This window comes from Aythya ferina, assembly GCF_964211825.1.
Source record: "Aythya ferina genome assembly, chromosome: 1".
NCBI lineage: Eukaryota > Metazoa > Chordata > Aves > Anseriformes > Anatidae > Aythya > Aythya ferina.
The window spans coordinates 143,273,575-143,294,962 of NC_140296.1; the positions used below are offsets into that span (position 1 = coordinate 143,273,575).

At 45.5% G+C, this 21,388-nt stretch overlaps 1 protein-coding gene across 5 annotated transcripts in view; it reads right to left on the bottom strand.

Annotated features, from left to right (window-relative positions):
- The window catches only part of IQSEC3 (IQ motif and Sec7 domain ArfGEF 3), a gene marked incomplete at its 5' end in the record, with an annotated part of 99,864 nt that overhangs the window by 27,786 nt on the left and 50,690 nt on the right, over positions 1-21,388 (bottom strand). For 4 of the 5 annotated variants that reach the window (XM_084525945.1, XM_084525948.1, XM_084525947.1 and 1 more), the window contains 2 exons: positions 2,762-3,855; positions 10,049-10,337. In XM_084525945.1, the coding sequence (XP_084382071.1) occupies positions 2,762-3,855; positions 10,049-10,337 (1,383 nt within the window). The remainder of the gene's footprint in view (positions 1-2,761; positions 3,856-10,048; positions 10,338-21,388) is intronic. The other variant, XM_084525949.1, reaches the window with a different exon arrangement.

A 21,388-nucleotide genomic window follows, 5' to 3' on the forward strand; every position in this document is an offset into this window, starting at 1 on the left:
TACATTTACAAACAGGAGAGCTGCAAGATCCAATGTTGAAAAACCCAGCCCTTCTTCAAGGAAAAGCAGCAGGGTCCCTTCTGTATTGTCATACAGATCTCCTGGTTCACCTCTGAAGAGCACAGGCTAAGTTTTCTGCTAAGTGCAAGGGTTAGAGGGACATGGTTGAAGTCAAGCTCAGCAACACAGGTTCATAAAATGGACCTTCAAGTGCATACTTCAGTGTCTGGCAAGGATCAGTATAGTGTTCAAGGCAAGAGGATGTTCTCAGCTTCACCAGTGTGACTCCAAAGCCACTGGACTGACTTTGGATTCATTCCAGAGGAACCGGGAGCTGACTGTGGCTAGGAAAATGCAGCTCATATACTGGCATAGATATGAAGATTTCAGAAGGGATGGCACACACATAGCAAGAGGATGTAGGATAAAGCAGTCCAGCTCTGACAGCCCTCCTGCACTCCCCAGAGTGTAACTCAAATATACATGAACATACAAATCTTTCACTAACAGCAGCCTTACATCAGCCATTCCCCAAATTCAAGCTGTTCCCCACAAAATCCTGATAGTGATACAGCACCTCTGCAACTAAACACCTGCAGATGTATCTCACACACTGCAGCATGTGCCTTTTACCAGATGTGAAGCAAATAGCTTCATTTCCCCCCCTCCTGAGCTCCTTGCCATTTCCCTTCGTGTTGCAGGGGTGTTAAGCACGGCCAGCCAATGCTGCGGGATTCCTCACGTCCTGCTGGCTTTCCCTCTGCCCACGCAGCCAGCTGCCCACACACGCTGAGTTACTGCAGCAGTGCTGCATAACGAGGCACTCTCCCTCCCAGGGAATCCACCCCCTCGCTGTGGAGGGGGCACAGGGAAAGTGCCATAGCAGTGCAGGCTCTCAGGGGCCTGCTCCGAAACAGAGCGCTGCTCACAGGAAACACTGTGTGAGGCCGGGACTGTGGCAGAGGGATTGGGGTGCACTATAGTGTCACAAGGGGAGCCATGTGTCCCTTAGCTTTCCACCTTTTCTCCCTACCCTCCAACGTTTTGTCAGGATAACTGAGCCTCACAGGTTACTGGCACGTTATTTCAGCAGCTAGTTTCAAGGCAGCAGGGGAGGCCTGGCCAGAAAGTTGTGTTTTGTAGCTCTGCAGTGTTATTCAGTCTTTCATCCCACAGGGGCCTGCAACATGCAGTGAACCCAGGTCGCTGAATGAAGGAGGACAGCAAAGCCGCTTCCCCAAATGACCTGGTGTTGCTAATCTGTCACATGAATGTGTGCCAGGCAGGCTTCGGGAGGAGGAGTGGCTGGGAAAAGACATTTTCACTCCTGTTTTATCATCACATCAGTGCTCGTGTCAGCTCTGCAGGAACCAAAGAAAAGCACATTGGGTGCAGGAACTCCTGCCAAGCATGGCTGAAAATACTGAAACACATAGTTTGCAGAGATGTGAGCCCCGTGTCCACCTCCAGAAGGACTCCTATTCCAACACAAACACCACAACATCTGTGTGGGGCTGGAAATATCTCTATCATAATCAACCCCCATCTGTCCCCAGTGCCTACCTTCTCTCATTCCAGCCTGCCTGCATTGTTTAGGCAAATCTGTGCAGGGCCAGAGCCTGACTTTGATATATACACGTGAACCCACCTGTTCACAACCTAATCTCAGAGCTAGTAAAATGTTCTCCTCAGTATTCTCCTGAGCTCTCTATAAAACCCAAGTCTGTCCTTACACCATTTCAGCTCTGTTATGTGCTCTGTGTCCAGCCCTCTCAACCAGATTCCTTCCTCCTGGAGTCCACAGCCTCCATCCTACACATATTTAATCCCTTTATTGCTTCTTGTCGGTACAAAACTTTTGTCTGTAACTGTGTAAACCTCTGTCCTTGCTCTGACAAAAAGGCCCACGGTACTGCATGATAAAACATTTTGCCTGTATGTATGTGTTACATTCCCAGCACCTTCCTCAGGGGACTCAAATGGAAACGAAGACAGCATGAGATAAGGGTGTGATGATGGGGCAAAAAAACACTATTTCTCATGGCTTGGTTTGATGAGAAATGTCTCATTGAAAGACAAAGTGCAAATCTAAAGCTCCTTATTGGAGTTCAGCTGCTTTCTGCCAATCTACAATAGGCTATGTGTAACCCTTCAAGTTCACCTCTTCTGAATATACTCTTTGAGCTGCTCTGCTTTTGCTTTCACACCTACAGCCTTTTCATAGGGTATCAGACTCAGATGTGTGAGAGACTGAGATGACTAAACCTGGTCTGTCAGGTGAAAAAAATCCACCCAAATATCAGAAAGAAAACAACAGCCAGAGCATTCATACTGGAATCATTAAGATCAGCTCTTTCTTTTTCCTTGGAAATGCCCCATTTTAAGAAACCGAGGCTGGTTTTACATCCACAGCTATGCTTGTGGCTTTGCAACAGAATGGAGCAGGATGCCAAATGGACAGTAACTGAAGCAACTGAATGTAGGACGCCAATGGACAGCAACAGAAGGTTCTGAATTCAGGACAGCATGGAGCACTGGGCTTGTTCCCTTGTCAGGCAGAAGATCGGAACAGCACTGGGGAAAATTTAGGGAAAAAGCTACTGGGCAGCCACCATGTGGTCTGCATTGGATGCTGAGAGGTCCATGCCCTTGAATATGAAAGAACTTCCCCAGAGACAGACCTAGCCCAAGAGCCTGCCATCATCTATTCTTGTGAAGCATGAAGTAGTCTGGGAAACACAAAAGATGAAGAGTCACTTACATATTGAAGAGATTCAGCCCAATGCGGTATAGGCGCTTCCTCATGGTGTCTGTGGAAAGCGTGGGGGACTTGCAGCTAGCTGGGTTCTCACAATGGTACCGTGGGAGGCTGAGGATCATGGCTTGCAGTGCTTCTTTTGAGGACACCTCAGAAGCTGATTTTGCTGAAGTGGAGGTGCTACTGCTGCTCAGCTGCTCTGAGTTGTCTGCATTCTCAGACTCAGAGCCTTTGCTTTGCCCTGTCTCGTTGTTAGCATCGAGCTGGAGCTTCTGCACTGCCATCTGCCCAGGCTCTGCACTGCTGTCTCCTGTGCCATTAGTGTTGACGTTCACCTCGGTGAAAGTGTGGCTGTTCTGGAGAATTCTGGACTCAGGTAAACTCTCTGGGGCAGCCTGTGGTTCACTGGTTTCTCCCTCCCCTTCTCCTGGGCTTTCTTCAGCCTTGGTGGCTTGGGAGAGCCCAGCCTGGGCATTGCTGCTGAGGCAGTTTGCCATGGACACCGAGGTAGACGATGAGACAGAGATATTCTTGTTGTCAATCTGGACTGTGACATCTCGAAAAGCCATCATGAGAGTGCTGCTGCTCTTAGGCAGGGTATCTGGCAGGAGCCCTTCCTCTTTCTCCTTGTCCTGCAGCTCAGCTTCTAAGTCTTGGTTTGGCTGCATTGAGCTGGCGCTGAAGGTCTCTCTTATCTGGTATGAGCCTCCATCTTGTAGCGAGCACATGGTCTTCAAGCTCCAAGTGCTAAGGGCATCATCAATAGACTTGGCCAGGGACTGAACTTGTTCCGTGAAGGAGTCCTCCAGCTCAGTCAGCGCCCCGCTGATTGTGGCTGGCAAAGATGGGGACCTCACCAACGGGATGCCCACAAAGTTGTACCCTTCTACTAGGGCTTTCTCAGCAGAGAAGCTCTCGGAGTTCTGGACCCGGACTTTCCTCAGGGATATGCGGCGTGGCATGCGGCTCTCCAGCAGTGAGTTGCGGATCTTCTCAAAGTTCTTGCTGAGCTGGTATTGCCGGAAAGCAGTTTGGATGGTGCAGGCTGCCCTGCGAGACACCAGGTGACCTCCGTATTTGTGCTCTAGCATTTCGATCTGAAAGACACACAAAGAAGAGAGGTTTTTTGTTAGTTGACTTGTGATGGATTTCCATGACCCCACTTGCTACACTGATTTGTCTGTAATGACTGTCAGAGGAACTTCTAGTATTGAACTAGCCTTTTCCTACATTGCTCTGCCCTTGATATCAACAGAAGGCCTCTGTTTAGACATGGCTGTTTCAAGCATCAGCATTGTGAACTTTCTTACAGCTGTACCATGATGATGTCCCCTCCTAGAGCACTACCTATATGAGCTAGAGCCTGGCAGTGCCCTTCCTTTGCATTCCCACTTCTGATGGTCTTTAGGGCAGGCTCATCACTTCAAATACACTATTCCAGCAACGCGTCTTCCTGCTCAACAGTGCTCCGTCAATGTCAAGCATCCCTTGTCTCAGAGTGCTACTATGCTCCTCCCATCCTTAGTCACCTTTGAAAATACTCCCAGAAGAAAGGAGAACCCATTCAGAAAAAAGGAAAGAATAGATGATTTCTAAAAGCAGAAAATGTTGGCTTGATCATAGCAGCTAGCAAGAACCTTCAACTTCCACAGAAGTCAGTGGAAGTTGGGTTTGTTCTGTTTCTTTTAGAAGGCCCTCTAAATCCCAGCGTGTCTTCCTTTCTGATCTCTGACTTTTTTAAGTGTTAACCAGAAGTGAAATGGAAACAACACAAGAACAGAAACACTCTCGGTTTTGAAAGGTAAGAAGTTCTGATTTTAAATGTTGAGACATGATACTAAGAACAACTGGTAGGAGGATTTACTCCTTCCAGAGCTGGTAATAACATATGCACATGTAAATACACATACATACAGCTAAGTGGCATCTGAACAGGCTTCAAAAAGCAAGTATATATGGCCATTTTTCTTTCATAGTCTAGTATTTGTACTTCCTGGGAATGCCTTCACTCTTATTTTTCTGCTGGGCCTTCACTAACATACTATAGGAAAATGTTTGCTGTCTTGGTTCCAAAGGAGTGACTGACAGTGGACATGGGTGGCAGTATGAAGATGATGGTGGATGATGAAATTGGAGAAAAAAGAAGGACGAATTCAAATTAACTTCACTGAGGCTTTGTCTGAACTATTAGTTGAACTCTACATTGTCTACACTTCATAGGGCAGGGCACAGGTGCAGACTGTAGTGTACATATGGTTGTGCACATGTAGAAAAGAGTGTAAAAGGAGAAGAGCAGGACTGAGATACTGGCAAACTCTGTCCTGAATTAACAGAGGATTCACTACATTGTTCGTGTGAAGAGTATCCCTATACACAGATACACACTGCTGGCCCTCAAGCTATGCCTTGCTGGCCCAGTATTCACAGGGTGAAGAAGGACTGAGCTCACAGAAGATCTGAGGTAAAGTGCAAACTACTTTTGTAGTCACAGCCAGAGTGAGACATGAGCCCAGCTCTCAGAGTCATGTCATGTCATCTGCTTCCTTCTTCTTCTTTTTTTTTTTATAACACTATGTAAGTTGCAGATAAAATCACCAGTGAGTGGTCTGGATACAAGTGAGGGCCTGGAATGACAGCTGTGAGAAGTGCAAATCACCCCTGGCATCTTTCCAGTATTAATTCCCCTGCAAGTAAGGGAAGATGATAAGACTTCAGGAGATGACAGCAAGACAGGAATGACATGAGCCCAGCCATTCTGCCCCTGTTCTGGCACCCTGGCTGCTGGAATAAGAATCAAAGTCTTTGCCCATTGGCACCCCATCACCACAGGCAGCAATAGGTCTAGGGATCCTGTTACACTGGATGGGAGGCTGCCATTTCATGGGCAGAGCAAGGGGATAACATCCTTTCATACTTCCCTCTGCGGAAGTGAAGAAGGGCCCCTTTGTCTTGCACTTCTGTTTTCTGTTTGCCTTCCTTCTGAATTCGTATCTGCCCAAAGGAAGGACCAAAGGCCATCACTGACAAATACCAGCAATTTGCTTAGCAGTAGGGTCAGTCATGCAGTTGTAGAGGCATCTGGCTCAGATCTCTGCATACCCCTAAATAAAAAAGTATTGGCATAGTATTTGCCCTACTGCCCTCCCAAAACATATCTACAGAACTGGCTCTAAAAAATCACCTACACGATGATCATGGATTCAGGTTCATTTACTGCAAGACCCATCAGTAAGTTTCTTTGGAAAACCAACATCTCCACTTATCCCCAGAGTCTGTTTGATGTAGCATGAAAGGGGAATGCAGGGACAAGAACTGATTCTCGGTAGTCAGCAGAAGCGTTTTGCTAAGTTCCCTGTCCCTAGTTCCAAAATAACCATCTGAAATCCCACCATCAATCCAGCACTCCTGCCACGCCGCTTCAAAGCTGGCCTCCCTGGAAAGAGAGTGAGCTATCCCTTGGCCCTTTGTCTCCAGGAGGAAGCTTCGTGTAAATAAATGCAAATTAAACCAGTAACCTGCACAGGCCCAACCCAGACAGTTATTGCTGACAACTGACCATGAGCACTTAATATAATGGTCTGGTTAATCAAAATGTAGAGCTAATTGTGTTGGGAGGGAAAGAGGAACAAATGGGAGGGACAGACACAGCTATTTGAGGAACAGAATAATAGTAAGAGACAAAATAAAGCAGAAGCAAGAGCCTTATAATTATCTGAGGTTTCCAAGGAGGTGACAGCCATTCTGAAAACGTGAAATTCATATGCTCTGATCTTATTAAAGGCCAAGACAAGAAGTCACTGCTGATCTGAAGTAAAAGGCCAGTTTCTCTCATGCAAGGACAGTTCCCAAAAAGGCAGATTTTAACAACTAAGAGGAGAGATCCTTCTAAAAATCTAAAGGAAAGGTGCAAGCTGTCAGTGCCTTGACAAAACTATCACAAGTTTTTTTGCAGTCCGTTATCTCAGTCTTCCCAAAGGACTAGGGCATTAAGGATCAGAACAACATGCAAAGTGAGAGGACTCCTAGCCTAGTCTGTTCTCCAGTTCATACCAGAAGTGCAAGGGCAGGTTCTGCATGTGGTGTGCTGCCATCCAGCCCTGGCCAAAGCAAGGGGCATCTTACAGTGTCTTGCAGCTGGCATAACTAAGTCCCAGGGACTGTTCTAAAGGATGCTTGAGATGACTGCCAAAGCCAGAAGCAGCACACCCATAAAGCAGTGCCCTCCTCACCTGTGCTCTGCAGGAATGGGTCTCTGTCTCGCTCCCCTTGATGCAGCCCAGCCATTTATGGTTCACCAATGTCTGAGACGTTCACATTTGCTACCAGGTTTAGCTAACTGACCCTCCAGAGGAATTAAGGATTTCACACAGCTGTTGGTCTGTTTTCCTCCTCTCAAGAGGAAGAAAGGGCATCCATTAGCACACCACAGCAGTCACAGGTAATGGAGATGTATGTCTGGCTTGCTGCAGGAAGCTTCCCTGCCCATTTGAGGGGCGAGAAAGGCCAGACATGATTGGCCTTCTCTCACTCCTAATAAACCCTATGAATCACAAGTAATTGCCTACTTAAAGCTACTCTTCTCTGGGGAATGATCCGACAGCCGGTGCCAAAGGAAGGGAAAAGCAAGAGGGGGCAAGGGGATTTCAAAGAATAATTAGCTTAATACATTTCTGGGCCTCAACACGAACACTCAGTCTGAGCAATTCAAGCCTTGTGGCTGAATTATAAATGGCTGGGAAATATCCATTGCCACGAGAGATTGCACATGAAGGGAGATTTAACAAGGTCAGCCTAAGGCAAGCTAAAGTGTCAGGCCTGGATGTGGCCAAACAGTTGAGGTACACACCCCATGGCTTTGCTGCCCATCGGCATAAATGCATAAGTTTGCCAGGAGAGAATGGGACTGATCTTCCTCTTGGTTAGCATCAGTTTTCCACCCAGGTTGCCACTGAACATGCCTACATGCCTCCATGTTAGCAAGAAGAGAATCAGGCTTAGTGACAGAATCTGAGATGCTTGAGTAAATGTATGTACTGTCAAAAAAAGAAAAATATCTTGATGATATTTCTCTATCACCCTTTTTTAACACCCCCCCCAAACACACACCAATACCAACCTCTACAATGGAAGGACATTGCTATAAAGGTCATGTGCTAATGGGATGTTTTCCTTCATACATGAGACATCTGTCAGCCCTTCAGCACAGAAAGCTCATCTCTTCTGTGATTTCCATTTTACCAACAAAGCATAAACTTAGGAGAACTCTCAACCCACTGGTATAATCCTGGGGGACAACGACTGGTAGATGAACTGCACCTCCAAGCTGTGCAGAGGAGGCTTTATGCTGCCCTCCTTTCTTAGCAGCACTCAGTCCTCTCTCAAGAGCTAAATGTGACCTCAACTACACTGTGAGGCTAAAGATCTCTCTTTCCACCTGTTTATAATATATTAGTAGTACTTATAGGAAGAAAATTCATGCTGTGACTAGGGAACTACTGTCACTGTGCTGTGAGGGTCTTGTCATCCTTGTTCCTGTTCAAGAGAACTCCTCAACAAGTAAATTGATAGGAATACCTGTGAAAACACATACTACAGACTGCAAGACTGGAGGAATTAATACTTTTCTCTCCTTGGAAATCTCCCCTTCCAGAGCAGGAGGTAATCCACGGAGAACATCCATCAGGCTGGGGAAGCACATGTACTATAATCCCCCTTCGCTATGAGAAAAATGGTTCCACCTATGAGACAGGCAAGGTCCCTGCAAGGTCAGTACTGTGAGGCAATGGAATTTAATGAACAAGCAGCTAACATGTCTCTCTGTCTCACATGCATCCAGGGCAGGTCTGGCCTCTGCTGCAGCAACAGTGATGGGACAACGTGACCTTAAAGCTAAAATAACACAGGACACACACTCCCCAGGACAAATCGGAGCATCTCTAGGACATTGAGGAGGCTAAGCCCATATATAGCAGCCAAGATCTGGCCCACCCTGAGGATATGTCACATTAGTTTGTGAAGCCAGTTAATTAGTCTCCCTTGTTTCTTTTCCTGGTGTGAAGCAAAAATTCTGTTTGAGCTGGGTATGCAGTATCTGAGAAGGACAGAGCTAAAGAACCAAGGCCTCTTTTCTGCTCAGGAATTTAGTGAGCCAACGATCTGACATATCTGTTTTGGGACAGCAGCAATGCCTTGAGGGAAATGGCAGAGAGATGTCCCAGAAGCAGCAGTTTCTTCTGTGGGAACCTCATTAGCCAAGACCCTTCATCTGCAATAGCACAGCTCCCACTGAGTTCTCCCACTGAACATAACCTGGACAGTGTTGCTAGCACTTGCTTGTCCACTCCATCTCACATCCTGCAGGGTCTGTGTATTAGACAGCCTCTGGTTGAGCTGCCATTCCAGGGAAAAGTCGGAAACAATTCTTTAGGTCTTGTTTTGTACAACAGCTCTCCTGGGCTGTAATCTGCAGAGACAAGGGGTGGCGAGGGCACATTCCACCTCATTGCCTTTGAGTGAAGAGGCCAGCTGCTATTAGCCCCTGTCCCACTATCCCTGGCTGAGAGCCCCATTGGGAAAGGCAGCTAGAGATGGGTTGACTGTGCTCTGGAGCTAGGCTGTAGCCTCAGGCACAGGAGGAGAGGCTTGCAACTTCCAAGACTGAATGATTTTCTCTCAGCCTGGTAAACCTGCCTGTCTCTTCAGCACCCACCACTGGACTGAAGGATGTGAAGGTAGCAATACATTAACACTATGGTAGATAACTGTGCAGGACACTTCAGAATAAACCTCACTCCCCCTAAGAGCTCATGCTTTGAAGAGGCTAACCTGGAAGTGCACACGGGTCCTGCCCAGGGTGATCCAAGACAGCAAGATGGCTATTGGAGACTTCAACTATGAGGGAGGTTTTTTGAGACAATCATTTGCTGGGAACCCTACAGGTACCATGCACTTCTGTGCAGGCAGCATCTCTGGATGCCACAAGCCTCATCTGCCTACAAGTCAACTCTAAACCTACAGTCACACCTGAGTACAATTTCGGACCACAGAACTCTGGCAATGAGGAGCAGAGCCCAGCAGGCTTGGGTGAAAGAAGTGTTGCAGCCACAGGTGGTGAAGTTACTTCCTCTGTCAGCCCCACACAGCCAAAGGGCCAGGCCTGCTCAGGCAGGGCAAAAGATCCGAGCGAACAGGAGGCTAAGGAATTTGCAGAAATACGGCACACCACGGTGTGAATGCAGTCCCACCCGCCCCATCCCCTTCTCCCACAGCCTGAGGAGGAAGCCTCTGTACCTGTTTATTCTTTAGGTCAAGGGAGAGCTCATAATCGGAGGCAGCTGCATGGGAACACGAGGCCGTCCCTTTGCTGCGCTGCACTCTCACTGGGGAGCCCGTGTGGTGGAGGCTCGCCTTCTGCACCAGAGGGGAACACCCCGCTGCCTGCTCTTCTTGGAGCTCCGCATGCTGGGCTTTTAGCGTCAAGGTGTCGGACCTGCCTTCCTGGCCACTCTGTCTGCCGGCCTCCTTCGGATCCTCCGTTTCACACCCGGCTTTCTTGCTTGAGGAACCGCTGGGATCGTCACTGTGAACAAAACGCAATGTATCTCTTTTTTATTTGTTTTTTGATTATTATTTGTATTATTATTACTTGTATTATTCGTGTTATTGTTCACTATACTCTTTCACTGATCTGCATTTTCAATGCTTAGGGAGCCTGGGCTGCAAGGGGTGTCTTTCAGGGACGGAGCAGGACTGTGCAGCTATTCCTCACTCCCTGAGAGCAAGCACACCAGTTCTGCACACACTGCAGCTGCCTGGCTGCTCAAGGTGCTACAGTTGACGGTCAGGGGCCAAAGAGGGTGTCACAGATGAAGGACACCCCTCCTGCCCCCTGGAGCAGCTGACAGTCACCTCTGTGCCCTGCTGCCAACTGCTTGCTATCTTCCTGTGCACCCCAGAGGCTCATCTGTTACAGAGCCTGGATCCCAAGGATCCAGCTTTCCCCTGGAGCTTCTGTGGGCATGTGAGAAACTGTATGAGGATGGCTGAATGCTGCAGACTTTCCAGAGAAACTCTGGAGAGCTGAGAGCATAACATTGCAGCAGAGCCAGCCAGCCAGCCCTAAGGTCCTGACTCTTTAAAGCAACTCTGCGACACAGCCATAGCAGGCTGCAGAGCTTCCATAAAAGAAGCCGTTTCTTTCTGAGCCACAGGACAGATTGCTGTGCCACCAAGGTCTTGCGGAGAAAGCAAAACACCCTTTTCTCCTGTCAGCCACGGCAGTAATTGTATGGAACCAGGCTTGACAGCAGTGCACTTTAAGAGGGCTGACATGTTGCTCCGAACAGGACGGGATTAGCATATACCCCATCCATTGAAGTACTGAGGAAGTCTGTTGTTAACCTCTCTTGCCAAATGCTTTCTGAAATCATCCAATTTCAAACAAGGCTTTGGGGGGCTGCTTGAACTATGGGAGTGTTTGTTGCTATGTCAGTCTCCTTCCAGTGGCTACAGATGAATAATTTACAATTTCCCAGAGTGGGCCGGCCAGCCCGCATGAACTCTGGACTTTGCTGCACAGTGTACACCAGATACAGCTCCGCTGTTTTCCAAGGGAGCACTTAGTCGATAGCAACATTGAGTTTGGAAATAATTGCTGCAGAGCCAATGCATTTAATTCCATTGAAACCAAAGATGTGTACTGCCTCCCATATTTAAACACGATTATGTTATTCAATTCACTTCTGAATCATATTTCTTTCTCTTGGATTTGCTCCATATATGATCAGTTCTGCTGTCACCTAGATATCAAATCGTTTTATGATTGGTGTTGATGTCAGAGCAAAATCGGGGAAATTAGATATGATTTTCTGTAGTTCCCAAATTACTTAGAAGCATTTAAGACTCATTTGCAAAAGTGCTGTAAGCTCTTAAGAGCACAAGTCTTCTAAGTAGACTTTACCTCGTAAGCCTAGAAGCACTTTTGAATACCTACTGTTACTTTAAAATGAAGTTTGTTATCTTCAATGGCAATTTAACAGTCAAATTTAGAAATATTCTACAAGGGCTCTATAAAGTTTCTGTGAGGACTCTAAATGTGATGAGTCAAACACAGTACCACAACTTCAGAACTAAGAAGGTGGGATTAAAAAGTAGAAAGCTTCTCCTTTCATATGCATGCATGTATTCACCAGTCAGACTTAAAAAATAAATTCAAATAAACCAATCTCTTACATTAATTCTACATAACCAACTTGGTCAAAGAGCATTAAGATGACATAGCTGTGCATTCATCAATCAGGAAATGTTTCCATTAAAATGAAGCACAAAACTGTCCTGTAGGGTTGTATACCTTATATTTTCCTGTTGTACTCCTGACACCATATAATTCAACATGTTTTTTTCTAAACCTGAAGATGTACGTGTAAATAACTCCCCATTTCTAACTCCTTCTGTACTATGTCCAGCCACATTTTAGGAAACATTTATAAACTTTCGCCTTACAATTCTCACTGTAATACCTTCCTTGGATGCCTCTGTTCTGTCTGCTCTCCTTTTAGCTAGCAGGGCAGAATTTTTTGCCCTTGGCTCGAGGGATGACCAGGTGAACATAGATTTGATCATGTTTTCTTTGAAATGCATGCCAAAACCCACAGAACTGCTTTGGTGGGAACTGGATTGTATCCTACAAAGCAAGTTCAACTAGATTCACAAGCTCTGATTCAGCAAGCCACGTACCCCAAATTGCTTTGCTGAGTCAAGGCCACAGTGCAGTGTGCTGTCTTAAGGGCAGGTCAGAGCCTGAGGCAGTGGACTAAAGAGTTAGCGGACTTGTCTGGGAGCATGAATGGACTGTAAATGCCAGCAAATATTCCCTGACATGATAGTCCTTTAAACATTCACATATGTGCTTAACTATATTTTTCTGAGAGCTTCCACTAGCTGCCATAAGACTGCTCATGGTAGAACATGAAGTGTGTGCATAAGATTTTGCAGCATTCAGGCCCATTGCTCTGTGAAGCTGTACGTCACCTCTGGTGTCATTGCTTTGTGGGGCTGTGTGTCACCTCCAGTGTATGCTGCCTGCTTGGTTTTCTGTCACACACAGTTTAGTCTGAGTAACATCTGTAGAAACGGGATATCCTGTATACCCAGCTAATATAGAACAAACAGTAGGCTTTATAGAATCACGGAATAATCTGGGCTGGAAGAGAAGTCATGACCTCTCTACTTCACTGTATGCTCAAAATGGGTCCATTTTGAAAGACGTGGTTGATCTGGGCCTTCTCCAGTCAACTCTTGAGCACCTCCAGAGAAGAACATTTCCCAGGCTCTTAGGAAAGCCTTGTCAGGGCTCTTAGTGCACTAGCAGACTTTAAAGGCCTGACCAGCCTCACCTGGACCCCCACCAATATCTCCTGACCCAGAACCCCATTTCAGCCAGCCCAAGGCCATTGGTCCCTGCACTAGCAGCACCATAAGCGTGCTGGTCTCCAGTCCCACCACAGCTTTCCCCTTTCCACAGCCATGGAACTGCTTGATCTGGACTCTGACCTGCAGGCTGACTCCCTAGCCTGACCTTGGACCTGCCTCGTCACTGTGAACCTACCCAGAGATCATTGATTCTTGATATTTTCAACGACCTGATCCTTACCTTGCCCAATCAGGCAGAGGATGTCAGCCCAATCCAAAATTCTCAGAACCACTTTAACCCTCTTGGACCTCATTAGACCACCAAGGTATTCCTCAAGACAGAGAAGGGCCCTAAACTGCAACCACTGAGTGCCTGCATTCGGTTAGAAATGCGTGAGAAGCACCACCAACCTCAGTGCTCCCACGTACAATGCATAGCTGAAGCAACCCCCTGAAGACACTTGGCTAAGATAAGAATGTAAGCTAACCACACGTACACATATAACCTTGTCTTCCTCTTCCGTGCATGCGCTGAGCCCGGTGAATACACCCATACAGAATGCACTGCACTTATGTGTGGAATTTTCTGAGGGTCAAAACTCGGTCAAATCAAAATCAGATTCCACTGAAGCACTCAAAGGCATTTTTCAGCTAGATATTTTTATGCTAACTATAAACTTTTTAACCCCCTGCTGGTTTGGCTGTTGTGCTGTTCAGAAAGAAACAGCAAATACTCATGCTGAAGTGGGAATACTGTCTACATGCTCTTTTGTGAAAAAATGGCTGAACCATTTTTATTTAGTGGGGGAAAAAAAAGCTCCAAAGAAACAGACAATCCTACTTCACCTTCAGGTAAGAGACCAAACCTGGGAAATTTCAGCTTGATCTGGGAAACTTCAGTGACTTACAAGAAACGGATTTTGTTTAGCTGCCTGAATGTTAGCATGTTAACAGCAATGGATGAGGCCCCATATGGGAGAGACAAAACACACTTCTAAAGATCCAAACAAATACTGCAATGAAATCCAGGCTAAAACCATAATTATCCTGATTTTTTGACACTGTCCTGAGTGACACAGTTGAATTGCACTGGTAGATAAGTTTTTATTAACGAGTAAAGGCTTAGATGCTATTGTAATCATAGTAACAACAACAACCAAAATAAGAGTAAGAAACATAAATAACGACAGACACTACAGTATGGAAAAAATGTTATTAAGCAAATTATGGGTATATAGCTGCTTTCCCTTGCCCAGTGGACAATCAAATGTTCTAGCTGTGTGATGAAGGAGAGGAATGGTCCTATAGCACATTTGGTTTCTTGGATTAGAATTTTTTTCTAACCACTTGTAATAATTAAAAATCCCACACAGAGTCTAAGGTGTGAATCCCAATGTCCTGGCCAAACTCCAAGTAGGTTAATTTAGTTCTGTATCCCAGCACCACTCCTGCAGTTTCAGCTGTAATCAGTGTTCTTTACTTGCTGTCCTAAAGTATCATATACCACTGTTTCCCACATTTTTTACAGCTACTCTTGCATGATAAATGAAGCAATTTTCTGCGCATCATGCAATCAGGTAGGGAAGATTTGTAATGTCTTTGAATTCTGTTTGATCAAAAGTGGTAATATTAATGTAAATCACTTGCAATCAGATAAAAAAGGAAGACTAAAAATTCATCTGTTCTCTTCTTCCTGAATGTTCCTCTATGACTTTTGTGATCCACAGCAACTAGCTTAGTCATTATTACAAATAGATTTCATCGGCTGCAGAAAATCTCTCTCAATTGTTTCAGGTATCCCCTCCTCCTTTTACACTGCTGACGTGTATACTCCTGATGCAGACGGAGACCAGTTTTGTTATCAAAGATGGTGACTACAGACGATATGATTCAGGTCTTAAATGAAATGGAACAGCTAGTCTAGCATAAACCACATTTCAAAACAGGGATATCAGGGTTTTGGAATGAATCTTCTTTCAAGAAAACAGGATTGTGAAAAAGCTCTCACCGAGACAATTCAGCTGAGCACCCATACATATTTTTGTCAGTGTCTAGAACAGGTAAATGAAACTACTGGAATTTGGCTTCTAGGTACAGATTTCTCAGAAAAGTTTCCTATAATGAATACACCAAGAGATGAACATACCATCATAGAGGGATGATAGATGAAAAATCAGTGATACCAGCTCAAATCAGTAATAACAGACTACTAAGCCAGAGATGCCCACCAGCCCATTCCTAGTAGTATCAGCTCCCTGTGTCTGTACAGAGCTGTTGTATCATCCTGCATCCTGGGAGACATCTGACTGCTTTTCAGTTCTCACTGATCAAGAAGCTGCACTTCCTTGCGTTCTCCTCACCAGCTACTTGCTGTGGGAAACATATATTTCCAGCTTGGCAAGGATCTGTGCTTCAAACTGCCAGCTTTAGCTGAACCATGGTTATTCATTGGATCCTGACTGCCAGGTTTAAACATTCCCATACTTGAGAAAGAACATGCAGCCCATTGTCCCCAAATGTTTCAGGACAATTTCAAGCTAAATTTCCTGTAAGCAGAAACACAGAATTTGGGTGCTCCAGACATTACATTCCTTTGCCCTTGCTGTCAAATATTAGAAAACTTTCGCAGTCTGACATTAATTTTCAAATTCCTCAGAAATATATTTACAGGTAGCTGAGTGACTAAACAGGACTGTAGGGCAAGGAGAACAACTGTTCTCAAGGACAGTAATGTTAGACCTGTAAGAAATTAAAACTGAACTTTCTCACTGACCATTCACTCCATAGCTACACAGCTCCCATGTGGTCAAGACACAAAAGACATCTCTTTTCTCCTGCTCGCCTACAACAAGAAAAAATATTGCAGATAAATAAGAGCAATAACAGTAACAGAAATAGCAACAGCTTTCCTGGACTTGACCAGAGATGTAAGAAACCAGTCACCCAAGAAGAGGATGCTCAGATGCCCTTTTGACAGGCACAGTGGTGATGAAAGAAGGTCCAGCTAATTGGGTAGGAGGAAGTTGTAGCTGTGAGATGCTACTAAAGTACTAGAGGGGCTGATCTCAACTCCTCTTTGAGTCTCTCTGGCACTCTGGGAAAAGACTACATTGCTGTTTCACATGTAACACCTCCCCCATGGTATTCAGGTTCAGTGTACATCACTGCCCTGTAACTGAGGCAAAGACTAGGGGGACCAGTTGCAAAGGGCCACAAGAATTTATGAATCTATTTCACAGAGCCTTTTACAAGGATCAGTTGGTTAATGCATATATGCTGCTCTGAAGTGCTGTAATTGATTAGTATTACCATGACCCGAGCACCATATAAGACTTCAGAGTTTCAGAGATACCAGAACAAAAACCTTTAGAAAATATCATATGGAGTATTAGAAAAAGAGGTCATTAGCATATGCAGAGAGGAGTCCAGACCCCAAGTCTGCAAGAAATTATTCTCACTCTGTCTTAAGACATTTCAGCATTTCCCCTGTCCTCTCTCCTCTCCCTCCTCAGGAAAAAAAAAAAAAAAAAAAAAAAAAAAACAATTGCTGACTTAGCAGGGTCCAAAGTGCCTTTTCAGTTTATTTCATTTCAGTGTTCCCTGAGGACACCCATAACATATGGTGAATGGGTTGATCAGAATTCAATGAAAAATGGCTGAGACAGGCTTGGTAATATGTTATGGGATCTTTTCAAGGTTCAGAGATTTCTGACATGCTGGGTGTCTGAGTGCAGAAGAATTGCTTTTGATTTGCTTTTAAGTTCAGGTTTTAGGGTGACTTGGAGGCAATGCTCTCTGGGAGGATGCTGAAAATGATGGAAGGCAGAAGTGTCTCCTGCCAGAGAGGCAGGGAACTTGGAACTTGATCTTGGCAAATCATCCCCTGCCAGCCGAGCTGCAGCTTTCTCAGACAGTCTCCCCCAACACAGCCCAAAATAGGAACAAGATTCTGATTTTGTCTACATTCACGTAACACCTTGCAAAGCAGTGGCACCAAGCCATCTTCTCACACTAGTTTTACCCAAGAGGAATTAATGATAATTAACCAAGCTCATTACCCATCCCAGAACACATTACTTGTTTCATAAAAAGGCTGGCACACATACCTGTAAAATAGACTTGACAGTACAGTATGCTTAATATATTGGAAATGAATTAAATTTAACATCCTTTAGCAGAGACTGAAACTGGCAACATCTTTCCAACATTGCTTGAAGTGGTTTTGGCAAGACGTATATTAAGCAGGTAGAATATGTAATAATACTAACAAACGTCTCGAACTTCCACAGGGTCCGATGTGCCAAAATTAAGACCTCCGCTTCAGATTTGGTATTTAAATGTGATACCCATGTACTGGGTAACTTCCATGTTGTTGTGTTGTTCTGTCTATTGCTGCAGGAGTGCAGGACTCAGCCTGGAAAGTTCAGCCTCTTTTCCTCAGCTGCTCACCACACCTTGGTGCTCGACACCCTAGGTGGTGGCTGCAGTGCTGTCTCTGCAGGTTGGACTGGGAGAAGGTCCCACAGCCTGTCACTGCACAGGGGTTACCTGTGGCTGAGTCAAACAGGGCACCTGTACTTATTACTGAGGTGTGAAAAGCACCAAATGGACACTGAAGGCACAGGAGGCCCCAGCCCTACATGGTTTAATTACTTTTACTTTAACCCCAGACCTCTGTTGCCTCTGCAATGTTTGGTAAACACGACCTTTTAGAGGAGGAAAAAACAGATGGCATCCTGCATTAGTGTAACTGCCCGCTCAGCACCCCGGGAAAGAGAAACTTGGCTTCTCAGCAGCAGTCTTTCTGCCACTTCGACTCAGATCTCTTGGCTCCTCATCCCTGAGGCAGGTTTGAACATCACCAAATTCGCTGACAAAAGCCTGCCGGTGCAATCATGCAGAAGATAGAATTTCACTGCTAAAATGAGATGAATTCAGGGCTGGGAGGCAGCAGAGCCTCTACAAGGGAAGGAAACCTTGCATATCCCCTCAGCCCACTGCTCTCCTAGTCCAGCTACCTGTCAGGTCAGGCACACAGCTCTTGGGATTTATAGACCTAGGCAAGGGCTTCCGTGGTTTTCTTTTTCCACCTGTTGTGACAGACCCCCAGGGCTGGACTGCCCCTCTTGGTTCTTTCCTAAGGGACTGGGGTCACTGGCTACTGAAGGCAGTGAGGGAGATGGTTCACAAGACCTTTGTGTAACCCAGATACATTTTGTGGCCGTTCTCAAATATCTCAGCTTTTTCGCTCTTGTGATCACCACAGCCCAGTAGAAGGCCACTGTTTGTGTCAGACCAACATGAAGGAAGCCCAGTTGTCCTCCTCAACATAAAGACTGACATAGACTCAGACCACCATCCTCCATACAGACACTCAAAGCATTATTCATCAGCTTCAGGAAAGCAGATTTGATCCAGATTTTAACTTCTCCAGTGTGTTCAGATCTGGGATTTGGGGTTAGCTTATAGCTGAAGACCAAGATAAAAACAGCATGTTTAGCAATCCTTCCCCCTTTCCCCAGCCAATGGCTATCATCCCAGTCTTGTGCAGCAGGCACAAAGCTCCACTTTCCCATACTCTAACCTACCGTGTCACTGCTGCTTCATTCATACCCCGATCCTCTTTATGTGACTTCTCTTTCCTGAGGCCTTAATCCCTTTTCTATCTTTTCTCATTCCTATTTGGAACACAGAATATCTTAGCAACTTACACATCTGGACATACAAACTCACATTCCTCCAGGGCCTCTTCAACTTTTCTTTCCTCCGAGGAATAAAATGTTTCCCATCCCTATACTTTATACTCCGACTTGAATTTTTTGGGTCAAGATAGTGAAGAAAAACAGGACTTTGTCTTGACAGTCAGTCCTATTGTGTTGAGCAATACTATGGCTGGTGCTGAATGGTGTTACACCAGAGGACTGCACCAAAGTCAATGGAGGATCTAGCCCTGTATGCTGTATTTTTAAGACAACCCGTAATATGCCTATCAGATCCAGTTGTGCTGTAACAGCACAGCAATAATTTTCACAATGCATCTCTGCATCTTGACCTACCACTCTCGCATTAGTGTATCCTGGGAAATTACAAGCATCTATTATATCTTGCCACTCACACAAGAAGACATGTGCAGAAGAGTACCAGCAAAATGTACATACAGCAACCTATCCTTATTTTCCCTCTTTCCCCAACAGCTGGGATGAGAGAGATTGCAGTCAACCCAGATACATAGGCAATAATAACAGCAGCACAACCTATTTATGGGAAAGCAGCAACTTACCATTATGGGACATGAAAAAGGTGACACATAGTTCTTGTCACCAGGCAAATATAGCTCCCTGTGGGAGAGCGTTACAAACTGTATATGGAAAGAACCAAATTACCAACGAGAGACAGTTATAAGTTGTTAGAGTACATTTCCAAACTGAGTGGCCAGAGTCAGGTTCCTCAATCTAGAAAGCAAACAGCCTAATTTGCAGTCATGCAAGCTGGTCTTTAACTTACAACTCACCTCAACGACATTTGTGTGAACTTGACAGCCTTGAAAAGCAGGACTACTAGGTATGGACTAAGTAACCTACATACCCTCTTAGTGACTTCACTTTGGATACCCAGGAGAGTAAATTGAAGTCTCATGGGAAGTGAGACTTAAATCTATAAAATTAACCCAGAATTGAACAGTACTTCTACTTGCTCTTATATAGCATATTAGTAGTTCCTAAGGCAGGCTTGCTGCACTAGTACTGCATGCTTATACAAACAGCTCTGGGAACTGAAAAAGGAAAGGTAAGTCTTGTCTTCCCTAATGTTGTCTCCTTGGTACCCTCATTAGACAGCTTACGAACTTCCCTCTAGCTATTAGTCCTGCCTCTCTCCTCAGTTTCCCCTCTGCACTAACTTTCCATCTAGCCAGTACAACGGCAAGTTACCATGTACAGCAATGAGAAAAGGTTTGAGTAGAAGGCTTTAGGAAATGGGCTAGGCATTTCCATTTTTAGGACATGGGAAGTACTGTTTAGTAGTAGAAGTTTAGTACTGGTGGGAACCAAGAAGCCCCTTTCTGCACACAGAGGTCTGCTTGCTGCTGTCTTTATCCCATCCTCTGCTCCTTCCACCCTACTAGCAGTATCCTTGCACTACGCTTCACCTTCTAGGCCCCATCCAGATTCTGCACCCACAATCTCTTAATGGGGCACGAGGGGATTAAGCACCCAAATCTCACTCAGTCTCAGCTCCTGATTATGTCTTGATGCTTTCTTTCAGGATGGTCTTTCCTCACAGAAGATGGGGTGGACCCCAGCTCTTCTGCAGTTTTGAGGTGGGACAGTCCCAAAAATCTCCCACCATTTTTAACCCCTCTCCCTCAGCTATCCAGCTATTTGCAGAAACCAGAGAAAGTTGGGCTTGAAGAACCCAAAGAACAGCTTGAAGCTGCAACAGGGGAGGTTCTGACTAGATATTAGGAAAAGGTTCTTCACCCAGAGGGTGGTCAGGCACCAGGACCAGCTCCCCAGGGCAGTGGTCATGGCACCAAGTTTGCGGGAGTTCAAGAAGTACTTGGGCAATGCTCTCAAAAATAAGGTCTGATTTTTGGGTGGTCCAGTGTGGACCCATGAGTTGAACTTGATGATCCTTGTGGGTCCCTTCCAACTCAGGATATTCCATGAAGTGATTTGAGCAGTTGTACAGTGTGCTCCTCTTCAGCCTCTCAGACCCCTCAGTTCTTCCTGGAGGATCTGAAAGCCCGCCAGGCAGAAGAAGTACCTCTGGAGCATAGTCGTGTGTTCCCAATAAGAGACCTTATTGTATTCAAACACATAACCTACCCCACAATGATGAACGTGCATAGGAGCAAGTTAGTATTGTAGAGCACAGAAAAGACAACAGCCCCTTGGTTCGACATCACACTGCAAGAAAATGTGTGATAAAAAGAGCCTCATTCCTGTCACTGCCAAAGAAGGTTGGCATGAGCAGGAATATTCTGGTCAAAGGACTTGCTCATTATCTTCTGTTCTCATGTTCTGGTTCCCTCCAATTTCTTGTATTTATATTGTTGGTTTTTTTTAACTTTCTGCTTTTTCTGCTGCCTTCTCTTCTGTCATTCTCCTCCTCTGTGTAGCATGGCTGCCATCCCTTTTCCTATCAGTCTCACTGCTTTCTTTCTTGAGCTGAGTATGTCTCCCTTTCTTTCTCAGAGGCTCTTTTCTCATCACTTTGCCA